This window comes from Erythrolamprus reginae, chromosome 11, assembly GCF_031021105.1.
Source record: "Erythrolamprus reginae isolate rEryReg1 chromosome 11, rEryReg1.hap1, whole genome shotgun sequence".
Classification (NCBI taxonomy): domain Eukaryota; kingdom Metazoa; phylum Chordata; class Lepidosauria; order Squamata; family Dipsadidae; genus Erythrolamprus; species Erythrolamprus reginae.
Window position 1 is genome coordinate 27,818,438 of NC_091960.1, and position 22,576 is coordinate 27,841,013.

The following is a 22,576-nucleotide window of genomic DNA, read 5'->3' on the forward strand; positions in this document are numbered from 1 at the left end:
ATAGAACATATCAATGAAAGAATAGAAGAAGAGATATAAGAATAGAAGAAAGGTATAGGAGATATAGGAGAGCAATAGGACAGGGGACGGAAGGCACTCTAGTGCACTTGTACTCGCCCCTTACTGACCTCTTAGGAATCTGGATAGGTCTACCGTAGATAATCTAAAGGTAAAGTGTTGGGGGTTTGGGGATGACACTATGGAGTCCAATAATGAGTTCCATGCTTCGACAACTCAGTTACTGAAGTCATATTTTTTACAGTTTCTGACAAGCCTGCTTCAACTTGTGCATAGCTACTTTCATTAGTGCCAGGGGCCAAAGAAAAATCTGTAGGAAAGGAACACCTGAATTTAAGGGTTTTCGCTCTCTTCTAAATATGAGGTTAATTTTGTTCACTTAAGCAGGATATTGCAGTGCTTCGATATCCAAAGTTTTTTCCATCAAACATTACATCAATCCACCAGTGTGTCATCTGGGTACAACATTTTTGTGTCAACATTTTAACATTTATTACCATCTTTTTAATATTTACACAGCTCTATTTTTTACATTTCAATTTATCTTCTATCAAAACAGTTTCCTTCTTACTTTTATTTAATTTCATTTCTCCTTTAATCTATATTCATTCTCTTTCCAATGATAAAAACACTCCCATATCTTATAACACTCAAATTCTTCTTTTCATTTAATTGCCATTGTTAGTCTATGCATTCCTGCACATTCTAATACAGTATTTAGTCTCCAAATTTCATGATGGGTTTGCAAGAAAGCTCCAATGATCACAGGGATCTGAGTTGAAGCAGTTGGTCAGAATCAGAAAATAAATCATAGAGATTTGCCAAGGGAAAGTAAGGAGGAAGGAAACAATTTACGAGGTGAGAATATCAAGGGTGACATGATAGCAGTGTTCCAATACTTGAGGGGCTGCCACAGAGAAGAGGGGTGGGTGGGTTTCAGGCTGTTTTCCAAAGCACCAGAAGGCCAGACAAGGAAAGAGAGATTCAACCTGGAAATAAGGAGGAACTTTCTGACAGTGAGACCAATCAACCAGTGGAACAGCTTGCCTGCGGAGGTTGTGAACAGTCCAAAACGTGAGACTTTCAAGGGGAGACTAGACTGCCATTTGTTCGAAATGATGTAGGGACTCCTCCTTGAGTGGGGATTGGACTAGATGACCTACAAGGTCCCTTCCAACTCTAATAATAATCTAAAAAACATGAGAGTTATACAAACAGAAGACTAAACCTCCCATCGACTCAGATTGGATCTTGTTGCGCAGTCTAGAAAGATCATGTAAACCTCAACATTTTGGAAAATACTGGTAGACCTCAACTTACTATCCACAATTGAGGCCAAAATGTATGTTGCCAGTAAGTTTTGTTTAATTTCACCACTTTTCTTGTCACAATTGTTAAGTGAATCATTGCAGTTGTTAATAACCCAGGCTGTTAAGTGAATCTGGCTCCCCCACTCTGCTTGTCTGAAGGTCGCAAAAGGGGTTCTCCACAAGCAATCGGGGGACACCACAACCCTCACCAATAGGAACCAATTGCCAAGCATCCCAACTTCGGTCCTGTCACCTAAAGGATGTTACAATGGTCGTTAAGTGTGAAAAATGCTCCTAAGTCAGCCTAACTTCAAACGGTCACTAAATGAATAGATGTAAATCAAGGACCACCTGTAATAAAATTTTAGTAGTAATTATAAGAAGTGTAAAATAGTGGTACACTTAGGAACTGAATTGGTTCCGTAACCAGGTTCTTAAGTAGAAAAGTTTGTAAGAAGCAATTTTCCCCATAAGGAACAATGTAAAAACAAATAATGCACACGGTTGGGGAAACCACAGAGAGGGTAGAGGCCCTGTTACCTCTCAGGAGATTCCTAGAGAGGCCCCATGGAGGCTTCTTCCCGCCTTTTCTGGCCCTATTATCTCCCAGGAGATTCCTAGAGAGTCCCCACAGAGGCTTCTCCCCGACTTTTCCAGTTATGTTTCCGGAACCTCAGGTTTGTAAGTGGAAAATAGTTCTTGAGATGAGGTAAAAAAATCTTGAACACCCGGTTCTTATCTAGAAAAGTTCATAAGTAGAGGCATTTATAGGTAGAGGTACCCCTGTAATTTAAAATAATAATTTACCTGAAAGGGAGGACCAAAAGAAAAGAGGCATCCTAACAGACAGGAAGCAGCAGGTGAAGCTAGGAAAAATCACATCAGATATATGTACAATTAGCACAGGTGCCCCCCAAGGCTCACCACTTCTCTTCTCTCTATACACTAATGACTGCATCTCATACGATCCATCTGTTAAACTACTGAAGTTTGCAGATGATACAACAGTGATCGGACTCATTCAAGACAATGATGAATCTGCATACAGACGGGAAGTTGAACAACTATCCTTCTGGTGTGACCAGAACAATCTAGAACTGAACACACTCAAAACCGTAGAAATGGTGGTAGACTTTAAGAGAAACTCTTCCACCCTTCCACCTCTCACAATACTAGACAACACAGTATCAACAGTAGAGACCTTCAAATTTCTAGGTTCTATTATATCTCAAGACCTAAAATGGTCACCTAACATCAAAAACATCATCAAAAAAGCACAACAAAGAATGTTCTTTCTGCGCCAGCTCAGGAAGCTCAAACTGCCTAAGGAGCTGCTGATTCAGTTCTATAGAGGAATCATTGAGTCTGTCATCTGCACCTCTATAACTGTCTGGTTTGGTGCTGCAACCCAACAGGACCGACACAGACTTCAGAGGATAATCAGAATTGCAGAAAAAACAATTGCTGCCAATCTGCCTTCCATTAGGGACCTGTATACTGCACAAGTCAAAAAGAGGGCGGGTAAAATATTTACTGACCCCTCACATCCTGGACACAAATTGTTTCAACTCCTACCCTCAAAACGTCGCTACAGAGCACTGCACACCAAGACAACTAGACACAAGAACAGTTTTTTCCGAACGCCATCACTCTACTAAACAAATAATTCCCTCAACACTGTCAGACTTTCTACTAAATCTGCACTTCTATTCTACTAGTTTTTCTCATCATTCCTTTCACCCATTTCCTCCCATGTTGACTGTATGGCTGTAACTTGTTGCTTATATCCTAAGATTTTTATTAATATTGCTTCTTCATTGCTTATTTGACCCCTATGACAATCATGAAGTGTTGTACCACATGATTCTTGACAAATGTATATTTTATGTTATGTACGTTGAGAGCATATGCACCAAGACAAATTCCTTGTGTGTCCAATCACACTTGGCCAATAAAATTCTATTCTATTCTATCTTCTAACTCCTACCTTCCCTCAGTCTCATCTGGCCCACCGACGCACCTGCAGGCTGGCAGGGCAGGTTAGCAAAAGGGCGGGGCAAGGGGCGAGGCTTCACGCGACCGCTTGGCTCACCTGGAGCCGCCGGGGCCGGAAGGGGAGGAAGAAAGGGGGCGGGGCGAGCAAAGGCCCCGCCCCCTCGCGAAAAATGGCGGCGGCGGTGTGTCAGCTGACGCGGAGCCGCTGCCGGGGCTGCCTTCTCGGGGCTCTTCTGGGCGACTGCCTGGGCGGCAACTTCGAGGCGCGGGAGTCGGTCAGCGCGGCCGAGCTGCTCCGCTTCGTGCTCGCCCTGGGGCCGCTGCCATCGCCGCCCCGGCAAGGCCCGGCTGCCGAGCTCGGCGAGGGCAAGACGGAGGAGGGCGGCCGCGCTTCGAGTGAGCAGGGCGGGCGGGGCGGCCCGGGGGATCCAGTGGGTCGTTGTCTCGGGATCAGGCCTGGATCTTTCAGGGGAGCCGCCGGGGGGCACGAGGATCCCCCACCCAGTAGGACGCTGTGCTACGATCCCTCCCTGCGCCCTTCCCCCTCAAGATTTTATTTTATTTGCAATGCCATTTCTTTATTCTACTTTTGATTAAGGTTTTCATTTTATTATTTCATTGCTTTATTTTGTTTTTAATATTTCAATAAATAGCGTTATGATACTTTTATTATAAATATATAATAATACAATAATAATTATATATTACTTATATTAAATATTTATAATACAAGTATTATGTTATGTTAAATAAAATGAATGTATAATTTAATATAATTAACATAATTAATACTATACTATAAATCAGTTTTTCCCAACCTTGGCAACTTGAAGATATTTGGACTTCAACTCCCAGAATTCCCCAGCCAGCGTTCGCTGGCTGGGGAATTCTGGGAGTTGAAGTCCAAATATCTTCAAGTTGCCAAGGTTGGGAAACACTGCTATAAATTATACATAACATAAGACATATTATATCATATATTATATTATATCATTATAATATAATGATATAATAATTACATCGTAATATAATTAATATTATTATATTTATTTTATATATATAAATATAATATAATGATCTTCTGCTGGTTGCCATCAGTTTGGCAGTTTGATTCTCACCTGTTTAAGGTTGACTCAGCCTTCCATCCTTCCAAGGTGGGTAAAATAAGGACCCAGATTCTTGGGGGGCAAGATTCTGACTGGCAACCCAGAAGTCTCCAAAATGATCCCAGTCAGGTTTGTTTCAGAGTTGACAATGACTTTGTAAAGTGCTTAGAGAGGGATCTACAGTACTGTGCAGCGTTATATAAATGCTATTGCTGTTTCTTTATTATTGTGGTTAGGCCTAAAACTGATAGCTGCTTTAATTCTTGTTCATGGGGTGAGAAAGGCAAGATGGGAGTGGGATGGGACCCTCCAGATAAAAGATTCTGACTCCTTTTGCTGGCTTCTACACTGTTCTTGTAGTTACAGCTATCTAAGAAGGATAAAAGTGGTGTGGTTAAATGTGTGGCAACATTGAATTACCAATAGGACAGGAATCACTGCCTAGATTTGCAAACAGGAACAATTTATTGCTGTGGTTTCTGTCTTGCAAAATAAATGTTTGTAAAAATAGTCCTGCATGTTAAGTTATTGTGATCACAGTTACAATATTCATGCCAGTTTGCCAAATTTATATTCATTAAACAAATTGGTAGACTTATCAATAAATCCCCTTATGGACGAGGATAAATTATACCACTATTAATGATATTATCATTACGTTATTTACCATAATAATCACGTTCTGTTTGAAAATTAGTTTGCAATTAATACTGGTATGAATGCAGTATTGCCAGATTGTATTTAATAAAAAATGTTCCTTAAACATCAGCTGAACTTCTGAAAGCATTATTGGGTTTTATGTAAATTATTGAATTTTCAAAAATTATAATTGAAACAATTTTATATCATGATAATTCAAATATTGAAATTCTGTACCTTTAAATACAATTAAAACGTAACATAATTAGGAGTTTGGTGACACAGTGGTTCAAGTACAGTATTGCAGGCTAATTCTACTGACTGCCGGTTGCCAGCAGCTTGGCAGTGTGATTCTCATTGGTTCAAGATTGACTCGGACTTTCATCCTTCTGAAGTCAGTAAAATGAGGACTCAGAATGTTGGGTGCAATATATTGACTCTAAGTGATATTGGGAAGGAAGTTTAAGTGTTATTGGGGAGGGAAGGAAAGAAGGGAGGAAGGAAGGGTAGTGGTGGCATAGTGGCTAGAATACAGTATTGCAGGCTAATTCTGCCAACTGCCAGCAGTTCGATCCTGACTGACTCAAGGTTGACTCAGCCTGCCATTCTTCTGAGGTGGATAAAATGAGGACCTAGCATGTAGGGAAAGCAAATAGAATGCTTGGCTGCATAGCTGGATGTATAAAAAGCAGGAAGAGGGAGATTGTGATCCCACTGTATAGAACACTGGTGAGACCACATTTGGAATATTGTGTTCAGTTCTGGAGACCTCACCTACAAAAAGATATTGATAAAATTGAACGGCTCCAAAGACGGGCTACAAAAATGGTGGAAGATCTTAAACATAAAACTTATCAGGAAAGACTTAATGAACTCAATCTGTATAGTTTGGAGGTCAGAAGGGAAAGGGGGAACATGATCGAAACATTTAAATATGTTAAAGGATTAAATAAGGTTCAGGAGAGAAGTGATTTTAATAGGAAAGTGAACACAGGAATAAGGGGGCACAATCTGAGGTTAGTTGGAAAGATCAGAAGCAACATGAGAAAATATTATTTTATTGAAGGAGTAGTAGATGCTTGGAACAAACTTCCAGCAGACATGGTTGGTAAATCCACAGTAACTGAATTTAAACATGCCTGGGATAAACATATATCCATCGTAAGATAAAATACAGGAAATATAAGGCCAGACTAGATTGACCATGAGGTCTTTTTCTGCCGTCAATCTTCTATGTTTCTATGTTGGGGAAAGTAGGCTGACTCTGTAAACCGTTCAGAGAGGCTTGTAAAGCACCGTGAAACAGTATATAAGTGTAAGTGCTATTGCTATTTTTTTTTAAAGCAAAGTTTTCTCATCTGTACAATGCAACTTGAATATATATAATATAGTCTTTGACTTACAACTACTGGAAGTGATATATAAGTCTTACGTGCTATTGCTATTATTAAAATTGATTATACTTTATTAAGCTTCCAGTATTTAACATGCCAAAATTGTAGCCGAGGAAGAGATGAGTTAGTCACTTTGTGACCACAATGCTATTTCTAGCATTATTTCTAATTTGTCCTCTTTCACTTTGTTCAGCTTTTCTTTCTGTGATTCACTTTTACCTGTGAAAAATTACGGCAACATTTACTTTTAAGGTGAGGTAAGGAGTAAACACTGAGTTTATGGACTGTTTTGCAAGATTCTACATTTTTTATAAACATATGTTTCATCGAAAGCCTGTAAGACTCCGCTTGAATCTTCATAATAAATTCAGGAAGATTTTATTTTTTTTGCTTTCAAACATACAGAGGCATAGCGATAGAGTTTCATATTTAGTCATGCCTCTGTATAAGTCAGAGGTCTTCAAACCTGGCAACTTTAGTACTTGTGGACTTCAACTTCCAGCATTCTCCAGCCAGCATAGCATATGGTAGCTGTGCTATGTTATAGTGTAGCTATGCTACGCTAAGTTGCTAAGTTTGGAGATCCTTGGTGTAGGTAGTCCTTATCCCCAATTGCCTTGCAACCATTCAAAGTTATGGCAGGCCTTCCTGGGATTGGAAGATCCAATGATGCTTCTTCACGCAGTCATGTGACTGCATTTTGGGCGCAAGGCAACTGGGTTATATTTATGACCATTTGCAGCATTCTTTAAAAATAGAAACAAAATAGGTTGAGTTTGCATATACATTCTCTGTGTATAATATATATTGCTTTATTGTTTGATCCCTAGAAATCCTCTACTACAGCGATGATACAGCCATGGCCCACTCGGTAGTTAGGTCCCTGTTGACCAAGAAACATTTTGATGAAGTGGATATGGCAAAGAGGTAAGGCATGTGGTTGTTTTCAGACAGAGGAAATACTATTGGATTAGGTAGCAGTATGAATTTGATGGCATGAAACCTTAAGTTTGTGCAATCCGTCCTTATTCAACTTTTAATACAAGTTTAGTTTAATTTAATTTAGTTTTAATTGGATTTGTATGCCGCCCCTCTCCGAGGACTCAGGGAGGCTCACAACATATATAAAGAGACAATAGTAAAATCAATCCAATTAATACATAAAAACAATACATAAAAATCCACTTTAAAACTTCCATTACCGTTCATTCAACAATCGTACTAAAAACATTCATTGGTCAGGGGGAAGATCTAGTAACCCCAAACCTGACGACAAAGATGAGTTTTTAGGCTCTTTCAGAAGGCAAGGAGGGTGGGGGCAGTGAGATTTGCCTTAGAAAATTTTGCTTGGTATGGTAGAGAAAATGAAATGGGCCTCTAATCTTTTTTAAAAAATTATTTTTATTAATTTTTAACAAGTTTAATATACACACAACATAAAACAGTGCATAGTGAAATGTGCCCACCACCCAGACACACACACATACCCCACCACCAAATCGGGGGTGTTTCTTATATAGTCCACTTGACCCAAGAGCAATATATCTATTTACATATTATAGAGTAATTCCAATTTATTTCTTGTAGGTTGGTCTCGGATTCTGCTCATCATATATCATCTTACCTTGTCCCACCGTCCCATCAGTTGTCCCAATTCAGTTTCATTATCCGAACTTATCCTTTTATCCATAATTTCAAATTGAATATGGTCCACCATGTACCTGTACTATTACCACTTGGTAATGGGCCTCTAATCTTAAGGAATAAGCAGTATCGCTTATTGTATTGCCAAAAAACAAAGGAATATCCCAGATACTCTTTGATATCTTGAATTCTGTTCAGCTCAAGTCCCATCTATTGCTGTGCCTGTATTATATGAGTTCAGGTGGAAAGTAATGTCAGAACAGCTGTAAAATGCCAGGAATAGAGCATTTTACTCTAAATCCAATACTCTGTTAGTGTTTAGCAAATACACATTGGACTTATCTTCACCCAACACTTTTAAAAATGAATTAACAAGTACCAGGGAAATCAGAATAATTAGGCCAGTGATGGTGAACTTTTGGGGCACTAAGTGCTCAAATTGGAACACGCATGCATGCGCATGCCTGTTTTTTTGGTATTTGGGGGGGCATTTTTGGGCTGTTTTTCAGGCCATTTTCAGACCCTTTTGAGATTTTTTTGGCCCAAAAAATGGCCCCAAAAGACCCCCAAACAGCCTGTTTTTGTTGTTTTGCAGGCTGTTTTGAGACTATTTTCCAGTCTCTGGCACCTCTGGTTGGCACACACGTGCTCACTGGAAACCAGAGGAGCAGCTGGTGATGGCACGTGTGTCCACAGAGAGGGCTCTGCATGTCACCTCTGGCACACATGCCATAGGTTCACCATCGCGAATCTAGGCAGTTCAAATTTATTGCAAGCTTGTTATACAAGAATCTGAGCTATTAACAGTCAAAGCAAATTGGCGGTAGATAAAAGTCAAAGGAATTCAAGGTGGGCTGGACTTGCCAGTAGATCTCTTGTGGGCGCAAAGCAACTCATGACTGATCCCTTGGGCTTAACCTGGTCATCTACACAAACAACTGCATTTCAACCTTATTTATTATTTTTTTAATGCAGCCCTCTATTGTGTGTTGTGCAAAATCCAGGCGATTGGGCTAATTCATCAAAATTCTGGAATGAATTACAGAGCCTTGGATGTTATTTTGATGAGTTAATACGATCACTTAATATTTCTCTACGTGGATTAAACAAATCCTCCAAATAACATCTTTAGGGCTTGATCTATTCTATGCCCTTTAATAAAGCCGTGTTCTCCTGTTGCTAGCGTCTTTCCAAACAAATGGACGATTTTGTAACCAAAGTCTTTTCCTGGCAGGTTTGCTGAGGAATATGACAAGGATCCCGACCGATCCTACGGAGGCGGTGTGGTGACTGTGTTCAAGAAACTGCTTAGTCCTAAATGCCGAGATGTGTTTGAGCCAGCACGACAGCAGTTTAATGGGAAAGGTTCCTATGGGAATGGTGGCGCCATGAGAGTAGCAGGCATTTCATTAGCTTACTCTGACATTCAAGATGTAAAGAAGGTGAGTTAATTGTTTCAGATGACACCCCAACTATTTACATAGCATTTGAAAGCATTTGCATACAGCAGTCCTGTCTGATGTTACAAGCTAGGAGAGGCCTTGGTAGTGGAGTCTCGAGTTATATCCCCAAATTAGCTACAGGTAGTCCATAACTTACAATCTCAATTGAGCCCAAAATTTATTTTGGTAAATGAGCCATTTGTTGAGTGAGTTTTGCCCCATTTTACGAACTTCTTTGCCATTGTTGTTAAGTGAATCACTCCATAGTTAAGTTAGTAACACGAGTGGTAAGTGACTTTGCCTTCTCCATATACAGTGGTACCTCAAGATACGAACCCCTCGTCTTACGAACAACTCGAGATACGAACCCGGGGTTCAGAAAAAATTTGCCTCTTCTTACGAACTTTTTTCATGTTACGAACGCCAAACCGGAACTTCCGGGTTGGCTTCGGGAGGTTGCTCAGCCCCCCACCCCGACTGTCACCTTTTAAAACAGTCGTGCAGCTCCCCAGCAGTCTCCGAAAGCGGTTTGCTCTCCATGTGTCCTCAACATTTCACGGAGGGTTTTCCACCTCTCCTCTTCCCAGTTTGCTCTCCATGTGTCCCCAACCTTTCACGGAGGGTTTTCCACCTCTCCTCTTCCCAGTTTGCTCTCCATGTGTCCCAAACCTTTCACGGAGGGTTTTCCACCTCTCCTCTTCCCAGTTTGCTCTCCATGTGTCCCAAACCTTTCACGGAGGGTTTTCCACCTCTCCTCTTCCCAGTTTGCTCTCCATGTGTCCTCAACCTTTCACGGAGGGTTTTCCACCTCTCCTCTTCCCAGTTTGCTCTCCATGTGTCCCAAACCTTTCACGGAGGGTTTTCCACCTCTCCTCTTCCCAGTTTGCTCTCCATGTGTCCCAAACCTTTCACGGAGGGTTTTCCACCTCTCCTCTTCCCAGTTTGCTCTCCATGTGTCCCCAACCTTTCACGGAGGGTTTTCCACCTCTCCTCTTCCCAGTTTGCTCTCCATGTGTCCCAAACCTTTCACGGAGGGTTTTCCACCTCTCCTCTTCCCAGTTTGCTCTCCATGTGTCCCCAACCTTTCACGGAGGGTTTTCCACCTCTCCTCTTTCCAGTTTGCTCTCCATGTGTCCTCAACCTTTCACGGAGGGTTTTCCACCTCTCCTCTTCCCAGTTTGCTCTCCATGTGTCCCCAACCTTTCACGGAGGGTTTTCCACCTCTCCTCTTCCCAGTTTGCTCTCCATGTGTCCTCAACCTTTCACGGAGGGTTTTCCACCTCTCCTCTTCCCAGTTTGCTCTCCATGTGTCCCCAACCTTTCACGGAGGGTTTTCCACCTCTCCTCTTCCCAGTTTGCTCTCCATGTGTCCTCAACCTTTCACGGAGGGTTTTCCACCTCTCCTCTTCCCAGTTTGCTCTCCATGTGTCCTCAACCTTTCACGGAGGGTTTTCCACCTCTCCTCTTCCCAGTTTGCTCTCCATGTGTCCCCAACCTTTCACGGAGGGTTTTCCACCTCTCCTCTTCCCAGTTTGCTCTCCATGTGTCCCCAACCTTTCACGGAGGGTTTTCCACCTCTCCTCTTCCCAGTTTGCTCTCCATGTGTCCCCAACCTTTCACAGAGGGTTTTCCACCTCTCCTCTTCCCAGTTTGCTCTCCATGTGTCCCCAACCTTTCACAGAGGGTTTTCCACCTCCTCTTCCCAGTTTGCTCTCCATGTGTCCCAAATCTTTCACGGAGGGTTTTCCACCTCTCCTCTTCCCAGTTTGCTCTCCATGTGTCCCCAACCTTTCACGGAGGGTTTTTTTTTATTATTATTATTATTATTATTATTATTATTTGGATTTGTATGCCGCCCCTCTCCGAAGACTCCTCTTCCCAGTTTGCTCTCCATGTGTCCCAAATCTTTCACGGAGGGTTTTCCACCTCTTGAAAAGTTTGGGACACATGGAGAGCAAACTGGGAAGAGGAGAGGTGGAAAACCCTCCGTGAAAGGTTTGGGACACATGGAGAGCAAACTGGGAAGAGGAGAGGTGGAAAACCCTCCGTGAAAGGTTGGGGACACATGGAGAGCAAACTGGGAAGAGGAGAGGTGGAAAACCCTCCGTGAAAGGTTGGGGACACATGGAGAGCAAACTGGGGAGAGGAGAGGTGGAAAACCCTCCGTGAAAGGTTGAGGACACATGGAGAGCAAACTGGGAAGAGGAGAGGTGGAAAACCCTCCGTGAAAGGTTTGGGACACATGGAGAGCAAACTGGGAAGAGGAGAGGTGGAAAACCCTCCGTGAAAGGTTGAGGACACATGGAGAGCAAACTGGGAAGAGGAGAGGTGGAAAACCCTCCGTGAAAGGTTTGGGACACATGGAGAGCAAACTGGGAAGAGGAGAGGTGGAAAACCCTCCGTGAAAGGTTTGGGACACATGGAGAGCAAACTGGGAAGAGGAGAGGTGGAAAACCCTCCGTGAAAGGTTGGGGACACATGGAGAGCAAACTGGGCAGAGGAGAGGTGGAAAACCCTCCGTGAAAGGTTGGGGACACATGGAGAGCAAACTGGGAAGAGGAGAGGTTGGGGGGGGGGTGCTGGGAAGCCACCCAGGCCGCTGTCACCTTTTAAAACGGCCACGAGCCTTCCCAGCCGTTTTTTTTGCGGGGGGTTTTTTGGTTGCACGGATTAATTGACTTTACATTGTTTCCTATGGGAAACAATGTTTCGTCTTACGAACCTTTCGTCTTACGAACCTCCTCCTTGCACTAATTAAGTTCGTATCATGAGGTATTACTGTACTAGGCATGTCAGAAGTCACAAAAGGGGATCACATGACCTTGGGACACTACAATCGTCATAAACATGAGTCAGTTGCTAAGCATTTTGCTCATATGACCTTTGGGGATGCTGCAACAGTCATAAGTGTGAGGAAATGATCCCCCCCCCCCAATTTTGTTTCGGTGAAATCACATTCACCATCATCAGGCTGAAGTTTCAAGCTTCGTGCTGTTGTAAAATGGAATGTTTGCAACTGTCATTTCTTCCTAGTATATAGTGTGGGGGTGGAGATTTGGTTTGAATGTAGCAAATAGATTGGGTGATTATGTTTTAATGATCTGATTGGTTGGTGGAATCATAATTATTAGAAGGATTGACATGGTGATTTTTATGAAGTGTTTTTTTGTTTAAGGCTGGTTTCCAAATCTCTGGTAGGCGGGACGTGTCATCTCTTTTATTTATGCAAAGGGGGCTCCTCTCAATCTCTATGGCTTCCAAGGCAATTCTTCTATATAAATTCTCTGTTTTGTGAAGTAATTTAGTTTTTTCAAAGTCAATTTCGTGCCCTGTTTTTTTAATGTGCTGGACAAGGGAGGAAGTCTTTTCTTCTTTTTTAAATGCATTATGATTCCACCAACCAATCAGATCACTAAAACATAATCACCCAATCTATTTGCTACATTCAAACCAAATCTCCACCCCCACACTATATACTAGGAAGAAATGACAGTTGCAAACATTCCATTTTACAACAGCACGAAGCTTGAAACTTCAGCCTGATGATGGTGAATGTGATTTCACCAAAACGTCGCATAGACATGCAAAATATTACACAGGGCAAAACCCGAACTCAGAACAATCTACACACAGATATACAGTGATCTCTCGGTTAGCGCGGGGGTTACGTTCCAAGACCTCCCGCGCTAACCGATTTCCGCGTTATATTGGATGCGGAAGTAAAACCACCATCTGCGCATGTGCGCCATTTTTTTCATGGCCGCACATGCGCAGATGGTGGAGTTTGCGTGTGGGCGGCGGGGAAGACCAAGGGAAGATTCCTTCAGCCGCCCAACAGCTGATCTGCTCCGCAGCGTGGAAGCAGCGAGGAGCCGAAGATGGGGTAAAGGCAAAGGGGAAACCCCATCTTCGGCTCCTCGCTGCTGCCGCGCTGCGGAGCGGATCAGGTGTTGGGCGGCTGAAGGAACCTTCCCTTGGTCTTCCCGCTTGCCGCTTGCCAGTCCACACACGCCCCCCTGGATGAGCCGGCCACAGGGGCGAGGGGTGGGGATGAAGGGGCAGGACTTCCCGGGCGGAAGGCATGCTCGGCTCTGCCGCTCCAGCCCCTTTCGGCCGAGCCTCCCCGGCCAAGCAGCCAGGGAAGTCGAGCCAGGCGTGGCGGCGGCAGCGCTGCTTCTCCGGTCGCCCGGTCCTCTCCTGCCTCCTGCGCCGATGTTCCCCGCTGCGACGGAAGGCAGTCGCTTGGCTAGGGAGGCTCGGCCGAAAGGGGCTGGAGCGGCAGAGCCGAGCACGCCTTCCACCTAGGGAGTCCTGCCCTTTCATCCCCGCCGACCACAGGGGCGAGGGGTGGGGATGAAGGGGCAGGACTTCCCGGGCGGAAGGCGTGCTCGGCTCTGCCGCTCCAGCCCCTTTCGGCCGAGCCTCCCCGGCCAAGCGGCAGCCTTCCACCGGGAGGCTCAGCATTCCGTCAGTCGTAGCGCTGGCTGTCAACTTTTCTTTTTAGCACTGGGGAGGCAAGTCAGCTCCTGCCCAGTTTTAAAAAGAAAAGTTGACAGCCAGCGATTGTTCCGCTGCCGCCAGCATGGCCTGGCTGGCAGCGGAAGATGTAACGGAGCCCACGGGGGATTCGCCTTCCTCCCACCCGCAGCCGAGACTGATTGTGGGCTCCTTCGCAACCTCGGAGAGCTTCCGGGGCATGAAAGCTCACGAAAACCAGGAAGCTCTCCGAGGTTGCGAAGGAGCCCACAATCAGTCGGCTGCCGGCGGGAGGAAAGCGAATGCCACGGTGCTGGGCTCGGCTCCCCCCTCGGCTCCCCCCCTTACCAGCCCCGCCGCGGAAGGCTCCATTCTGTTCCCTGCCGGCCCGATTGAGCGGCCGGCGGTCTCCATTCAGGGAACAGAATAAAAAAAAATTTATTTTTTAATATTTTATTTTTTTAAATAATATTTTTTGAAAAACCGCGTTGCAGCGTTTCGCGCTAATCGAGAACGCGCAAGTCGAGGGACCACTGTATATTCAAGTCCCAGTGGGTATGGCTAGCTGATGAGGCCAAAATAAGGCCGAAATAGATCTATCCTAGTCTCCCTTAATTTTCAAATTCAGCTTAAACATGTGACACATACAGATAGAATTGTCGGCTATCAATAAAATTAACTGCCTTGGAAATGGCCCTGGGTTGGGCCAAGAGGCAAAAAAGGAGTTGTGATGTTCCTTCAATATACCAGGGTGATTCGACACAAAATGTAACCCTTCCCTGGTACAGAGCTGAAGGGATTGGATACTGTAGCCTAGAAGATAATTCTCTGCCTTACAAGGCAAAGGTTGCAGGTTCAAGTCCCAGTGGGTATGGCTAGCTGATGAGGCCAAAATAAGGCCGAAATAGATCTATCCTAGTCTCCCTTAATTTTCAAATTCAGCTTAAACATGTGACACACACACACACACACATATATATATATATATATATATACCTGTATATATCTTCAAATATTAAAAATCACATACACAGTTATTCATTTTTATCAATTGTTCAAGAATCCAGTGCTTTTCTTTTTCTTTCTTTTTCCTTCTTTTTCTTTTCATCTTGTGTCTTTACATTTATAGCTACATTATCTACTTAGTGTAATTTTCTATTTTCTGTCTTATATCTCTTTGTTTTCTTATTTTTTTATAGATTTAATTCTATTTTATTTTTTTTAACTTTCTTATTTTATTTTTTTTATATAAAGGAATTAGTAATTAGGTTTGTAATTGGATTAATTTGGCAATATTTGGTGATACAATTTGTCGTGTCCCCGCCCCCTTTGATTATGCTACCGCAAGATGTTTTCAAATGTTTTTTTCAGGGGTATTTTTTTAATAGGTGCTAATTATCTGTAAACGGTATTGACTATACATGAAAATTGATATAGAAGCGGTTAGGAGAGAGTTGAAACATTTTAGCCTACTTAATAGGAGAAACTAAAATTTGGAACAGCTTAAATGCGATTTCAGCTAATAGCATATTTGTATAGCACTAAAAAAACAGGGCAGCTATTTTTTATCCAGATGTCAAAAGTGAAGTGAATGTGAATGTTGTAAGTCGAGGACTACCTGTAGTTTGGAACCACATATAAGGAGAAAGAATTTTTTTATTTTTTATTTGTTACTTTCTCTCTTCTTTTACCTGAGCTTGGTTGTTTTCTTGCAGGTATTTCGTTACCCAAACTTGATAAGATCACCAGTAAGAAAACAACCAAGCTCAAGAGTACCAAGGACTCTTCATTTAACCCTGAGCTACAAATATTCTTCTTTATTGGTCTGCTACCATGATTCCCAAAAAATAAGACATCCCCTGAAAAGAAGCCCTCCCCCACAAAAAAACCCCTCCCCTCTAAAATAAGCCATTCCCGACAATATTCAACCACATGCACAGCCGGTCCCCACCATTTCCTGTGGTTGGGGTAGAGGTCTTCAAACTTGGCATCCTTAAGACTTGTGGATTTCAACTCCCAGAATTTTCCAGCCACCATAGCTGAAGTCCACAAGTCTTAAAGTTGCCATGTTTGGAGACCCCTGGGTTAGGGTTAGGGTTAGGGAGACAGAGCTGGAAATCAGGTAAGACAGCAATAGGATGCTTCACATGCTCCAAAATAATAAGACTTCCCCCAAAATAGGGCCAAACACATATTTCGGGGTTCAAAAAAATATAAGACATTCTTGTTCTTGGGCAAACACGGTACTACCATTATGGATGGTCTGGCAATATTTCTGGGAAACTGAATGCCTTTGTAGCTACTGTCAGGTTTGCTTGAGGTGGAAATTCTTAAGGAATACAGTCTTGTGAAGGGTATGTCAGCCATCCTTTTCCTAGCGATTACTGTTAGAGAAAGAATAACATTGAAACAGTTGGTTTCTACTGCCAAGAAGTCCAGCAATGGCATCAGATGTAAACATTAGGGAGCAGTATTGGAACAGAATAGAGATTGTCTTTACCAGAAGAGCCATAAAATTAGCCGTTAAGGAATGCTGTGAAAACCAACAGCGTGCCGAGTTATGAAGGAAATTCATACACGTTTTCTGGAGAAGGTGTTCATCCAAGACGTCCAACAAATTAAGTCATATTTTGGATGTTTCCAAAATAAATGCACAGGGCACTTTTCTTTAAGTACACATTCTGTGTATCTGGCCTTGCTTTAGGTATCCATCTGAGAGCCAGCAAGTTAAACATGCGTAATGGATGTACATGCCAATCATGTAGAAATTCTTCAGATCTGCTCCTTATTCCCCCTTTATCTGTTCCAAGCTCTTTTTGTTCAGATAAGAAAACAGAGCCAGGGTTGTAAGTGGAGGACTTATTTTTAAGTTCTCCTAGTTTTTCTAAAACAGTTGCTTTCTCTCTCTCTCTCTCTCTCTCTCCCTCTCCCTAGTTTGCTAAACTGAGTGCTGAGCTGACCCACGCAAACTCCTTGGGTTACAACGGAGCCATTTTGCAAGCCTTGGCAGTCCATTATGCTCTCCGCGGGGAGTCAAACCGGGACAAGTTTTTGGATCAGTTGATAGGCCAGATGGAAGACGTGGAGGCTGATGACAAGTCTGTGGCTGACGCACAAATGTAAGAACAGTAGCATGGACCCTTATAACACGAGGGGGCAGCACCAGGGGCGAAATGCTACTGATTCGGGTGTACCAGTAGCCGCAGAAGCACGAGACTCTGTCCACTTGGATGTCACCATTTTCATTTTTTAACTCAGTGCGCATGCGCAAAGCCTTCTGCGTATGTGCAGAAGATGAAAAATTGTGTGGCTTCCAAACCTGTAAGGAAGGTAAGTAGATTTTACCCTGGGCAGCACACATAACTATTTCACCTCTGTGTCTTCCCTTCAGGCTGGGCTATGAGGACCGTCCCTTTTCAAAGCGTTTAAAGAAGATCAGAGAGTTTTTGAAAGAGGGTACAGTATCCAAGTCAGATGTGTTACTAGAATTAGGTAAGTGCATTCCTACCCTGTTTCCCCGAAAATAAGTCACCCCCAAAAGTAAGACATAGGAGAGGCTTCGTAGAATTACCTAATATAAGGCATCCCCCGAAAGTAAGAAGTAGGAGACGTTTCATTTCGCAGCATTCCCGAACAGAACATATATAACAAATATTTGAAGAAAGGATCATTGTTGTACATGGAAATAATGGTACGGTAGTAGTAAGAAATTCTTGATAGGATTCACAGTTTGTCTGTTTATGCTGGTTTGTGATGACAACTCCTGTACAGTATATAATAGATGTTAATTTTTTTTTGTTCAGCAATAAATGTGAATTCTTCTTCATTGAAAAAAAAATAAGATATCCCCTGAAAATAAGACGTAGCACATCTTTGGGAGCAAAAATTAATATAAGACGCTGTCTTATTTTGGGGGAAACATGGTAAATAGCAGGGAATCATGAAAATATGAGAAATAACAATCCCTTCACAATTTTGCCAAGAAGACAGAGGGCAGCATCTTCAATAGAGAATAGCTTAGGTGTGATACCTTCAGTCAGCAGCATGGTGGACTAATGAACTAAACCTTAATTCCTGATTGTTATACAGTGAATGCTGCTACATTTATATGCCTATGAGAAAGAGAGAATGAAATTAACATGAAGTTGAGATAATGAACAATATAGTGTGCTTATTTAGCCAAGTTTGAAGATCTCTGACTTATACAGAGGCATGAGTAAATATGAAACTCCATCACTATGCCTCTATATGTCTGGAGACTCAAAAAAGTGTTTTAAGATTCAGATAAATTTCTCATTTATGTATTAAATTCCAAGGACATCATCCAAGGACATGGGGTGAGGTATCATCAATATGCCGATGATACCCAGCTTTACATCTCCACCCCTTGTCCAGTCAGCGAAGCAGTGGAAGTGATGTGCCGGTGCCTGGAGGCTGTTGGGGCCTGGATGGGTGTCAACAGACTCAAACTCAACCCGGATAAGACGGAGTGGCTGTGGGTTCTGCCTCCCAAGGACAATCCCATCTGTCCGTCCATCACCCTGGGGGGGGAATCATTGGCCCCCTCAGAGAGGGTCCGCAACTTGGGCGTCCTCCTCGATCCACAGCTCACATTAGAAAACCATCTCTCAGCTGTGGCGAGGGGGGCGTTTGCCCAGGTTCGCCTGGTGCACCAGTTGCGGCCCTATCTGGACCGGGACTCATTGCTCACAGTCACTCATGCCCTCATCACCTCGAGGTTCGACTACTGTAATGCTCTCTACATGGGGCTACCTTTGAAAAGTGTTCGGAAACTTCAGATCGTGCAAAATGCAGCTGCGAGAGCAGTCATGGGCCTACCTAGGTATGCCCATATTTCACCATCACTCCGCAGTCTGCATTGGCTGCCGATCAATTTCCGGTCACAATTCAAAGTGTTGGTTATGACCTTTAAAGCCTTTCATGGCATCGGACCAGAATACCTCCGAGACTGCCTCCTGACGCACGAATCCCAGCGACCGATTAGGTCCCACAGAGTGGGCCTTCTCCGGGTCCCGTCAACTAAACAGTGTCGGTTGGCGGGCCCCAGGGGAAGAGCCTTCTCTGTGGCGGCCCCGACCCTCTGGAACCAACTCCCCCCGGAGATTAGAACTGCCCCTACTCTACCTGCCTTCCGTAAACTCCTTAAAACCCACCTTTGCCGTCAGGCATGCAGGAACTAAGACATCTCCCCCTGGGCATGTTTAAATTGTTTATGGTATGCTTGTGAGTGTGTATGTATTATATGGGGTTTTCTTTTTAAATCTTAAATGTTTTAAATGTATTCAGATTATTTATGATTTGTTTTTCTCTGCTGTGAGCTGTCCCGAGTCTTCGGAGAGGGGCGGCATACAAATCTAAATAATAAATAATAAATAAATAAATAAATTTATATTTATTTATTTATTGGATTTCTATGCCACCCTTCTCCGAAGACCTGGGGTGGTTTACAACGTATAAAACAGTATACAGTAGTCCCTCGCTCTACCGCGCTTCACCTACTGCGGCTTCACTTCATCGCGGGTTTTCAAGAAATATTAATGAGAAAAATCATTCGCGGATCTTCACTGGTTCGCGGGTTTCTGAGGAAGTCGATCGCAGATTTAAACAGCCCGCCAAACTCAATCGGCAGGTTTTTAAAAAAAATATATATATCTAAAATTGTAAATACTGTATTTAAATACTGTATCTAAAATAAATACTGTGTGGGAAGGGTTTATAAACACTTAAAACAATGAAAACTTACCAAACAATTACAATATAAATACTTAAATAAGTACTATCAGTCGATAAATTCCCCATCGCGGATTTCACCTATCGCGGTCGGGTCTGGAACGTAACACCAGTGATAGGTGAGGGGCTACTGTAATGCAATAAAATGAATCCAATTAAATTAAAATTACAAAACAATCTAAAATCCCTAATTAAATTAAAAACCAATCACATCCATTCGTACAACAATCATACAATCATTTGTAGGCCAGGGACTAAGATTTAATTGTTTCAAGCCTGACGACATAAATGAGTCTTAATACTCTTACGAAAGGTGAGGAGGGTGGGGGCAGTAGGCCCCCACAGAGAAGGCTCTTCCCCTACGCCCTGCCAAATGACATTGTCTAGTTGATGGGACCTGGAGAAGGCCGACTCTGTGGGACTAACCGGTTGCTCGGATTCATATGGCAGTAGGCGTTCCCGCAAGTAATCTGGCCGGTGCTATGTAGGGCTTTATGGGTCCTAACCAACACTTTGAATTGAGTCCGGAAACCAATTGACAGCCAACGCAGAGTGCAGAGTGTTTGGAGAGACATGGGCAGGCCCATGACCACTCGTGCGGCTGTGCTCTGCACAATTTGCAGTTTTTGAACACTCTTCAAAGGTAGCCCCATGTAGAGAGCATTACAGTTGAACCTTGAGGTGATAAGGGCATGAGTGAATGTGAGTAAAGACTCCCGGTCCAGATAGGGCTGCAACTGGTGCACCAGACAAACATGGGCAAACGCCCCCCTTGCCACAGCCGACAGATGATGTTCCAAGGTCAGCTGTGGATTGAGGAGGAAGCCCAAGTTGTGGACCCTATCTTAAGGTGACTGGGCAGCATAAGTTCTGCATTTAGAGGGGGTTTATCTCCAGTTATTAGATGTTTGGAACCAGAAATGATACCTGTGTAATGTTTGCCTAGACAGCCAGCTTGGTCTAGTGGTTTAAGATATCAGGCTAGAAATTGGGGGTCTCTGAGTTCTAGTTCCATTTTGGGCCAGCTGAGCGACTTTGGGCCAATCCCTCCTTTTTTCAACCCCAGGAACAAGGCAATGACAAACCACTTATGCCAAATCTTGTTGAGAAAAACTGCAGGGGCTCGTCCAGGCAGTCTCTGAGAATCGGACACGATTAAATGGAAAAAAAATAATGGAACTAATGTACTTTGGAACTTCTTCAAAGCTTTGGTTGCATTGGTAATCTTGTAGATATTTTTAATGGCCCCCATTAGTGTCATTCTAGCCACTGTGCCACCGCAGCTCCTTCCTTCCTTCCTTCCTTCCTTCCTTCCTTCCTTCCTTCCTTCCTTCCTTCCTTCCTTCCTTCCATCCATCCATCCATCCATCCATCCATCCATCCATCCATCCACCACTTAGATTTATATACCGCTTCACAGTGCTTTACAGCCCTCTCTAAGTAATTTACAGAGTCAGACTATTGCCCCCAACAATCCGAGTCCTCATTTTACGCACCTCAGAAGGATAGAAGGCTGAGTCAACCTTGAGCCTGATGAGATTAGAAATGCCAAACTGCAGGTAGCCGGCAGCCAGCAGAAGTAGCCTGCAATACAGCATTTTAGCCACTGTGCCACCTCGACGCTCTCCTCTAAAAGTAATGGAACCTTTTGATTTAATGCAGGCAATGGCATCGCAGCCCTGCATTCTGTCCCCACTGCAATCTATTCGTTCCTGCGTTGCATGGAATCTCACCCAGATATTCCTGATCGGTACAACTCTCTGCAACGGACCATTATGTACTGCATCTTACTGGGTGGGGACACGGATACGATTGCAACCATGGCCGGAGCCATTGCAGGAGCATTTTATGGGGAAGAGCAGGTGACCCAAAGCTGGAAAGAGAGCTGTGAAGCCTACGAGGATACAGAGAAGCTGGCCGATGGCTTATATGAACTCTACCACCAGCCGGCTTGAGCCATGAACGAGGATTGGACACCTGGTAATCAGGTCTGTAGTTTTGCATCATGTTCCAAAGGAAGCGCATCATGTCCACGATAGGAAAATCTGTTCCTCCAAAGAATGCCCAGGCCATAGTGGAGTGGCTCCCTACCAAAGGTTTCTTGCTGTAGCTGCATGTTCAGAAGTGCCAATTCTTTTTAGCCATGTAGACAATGTTCACCCATCCTTTTCTCCTTTCGCTGTTTCCTAATTTTGACATTTTTGTCATAACATCATAATAACATCCTGGTTAGAATCTAAATTTTCTTGCGGGTGGTGGTGGTGGTTTCTCTCTGCAGCATATTGGCTTCATGACAGTTTCCCAAGCGGATGCTCACCCCAGAAGACTTGAGATGGGACAAAGTCAAAAGATAACTATGCAAGTTTGCAGTTCAACCAACTATTAGATTGAGAGTCATCAGGCCGAGCTGTTTCTATGGGCGATTGGAACCTATGTCTTTTAATACCAGAAACGTATTAAATGTAATGCTGGCATTAATAAATTTTACTGCTTTTTAAAAAACTAAGATGGATTGGTGTGTGTCTGCTGGCTTCATGAGTAAAGTAAGCGTCAGGTTGAGCCAGGGTATTTTGTAATACTACTTCCTGCCCAATCAGTCCACCTCTGATAGAGAGTACCAAGTTTATGTGATGGTGGTGGTAATAGAGGGACTAATTCCATATCTACAAGCACCAATAGCCACCCAGAGTCACTTCAATAGTGAAGTGGATGGCATATACATTTAATAAATAAATTGAGGTACTAAGGAATTTACTGCAATGTAGCTCAAAATGCATTAGTAGTGCTGATAATGGAAGCAA

General features: G+C 43.3%; 1 protein-coding gene across 2 annotated transcripts; it reads left to right on the plus strand.

Moving 5' to 3' along the window:
* Positions 1-3,419: 3,419 nt before the first annotated feature.
* ADPRS (ADP-ribosylserine hydrolase) lies at positions 3,420-22,278 on the plus strand. Of its 2 annotated transcripts, XM_070764713.1 has the most exons (7): positions 3,444-3,719; positions 7,293-7,389; positions 9,341-9,548; positions 16,959-17,143; positions 17,416-17,516; positions 21,438-21,763; positions 22,054-22,278. In XM_070764713.1, exons 1-6 carry the CDS (start codon positions 3,494-3,496, stop codon positions 21,728-21,730), a joined length of 1,110 nt encoding a protein of 369 aa, XP_070620814.1. In that variant the 5' UTR covers positions 3,444-3,493; the 3' UTR covers positions 21,731-21,763; positions 22,054-22,278. The 2 variants fall into 2 exon arrangements, with proteins under 2 accessions (XP_070620813.1, XP_070620814.1); XM_070764712.1 differs by having other exon boundaries at positions 3,420-3,719; positions 21,438-22,278.
* The last annotated feature ends 298 nt before the right edge of the window (positions 22,279-22,576 follow it).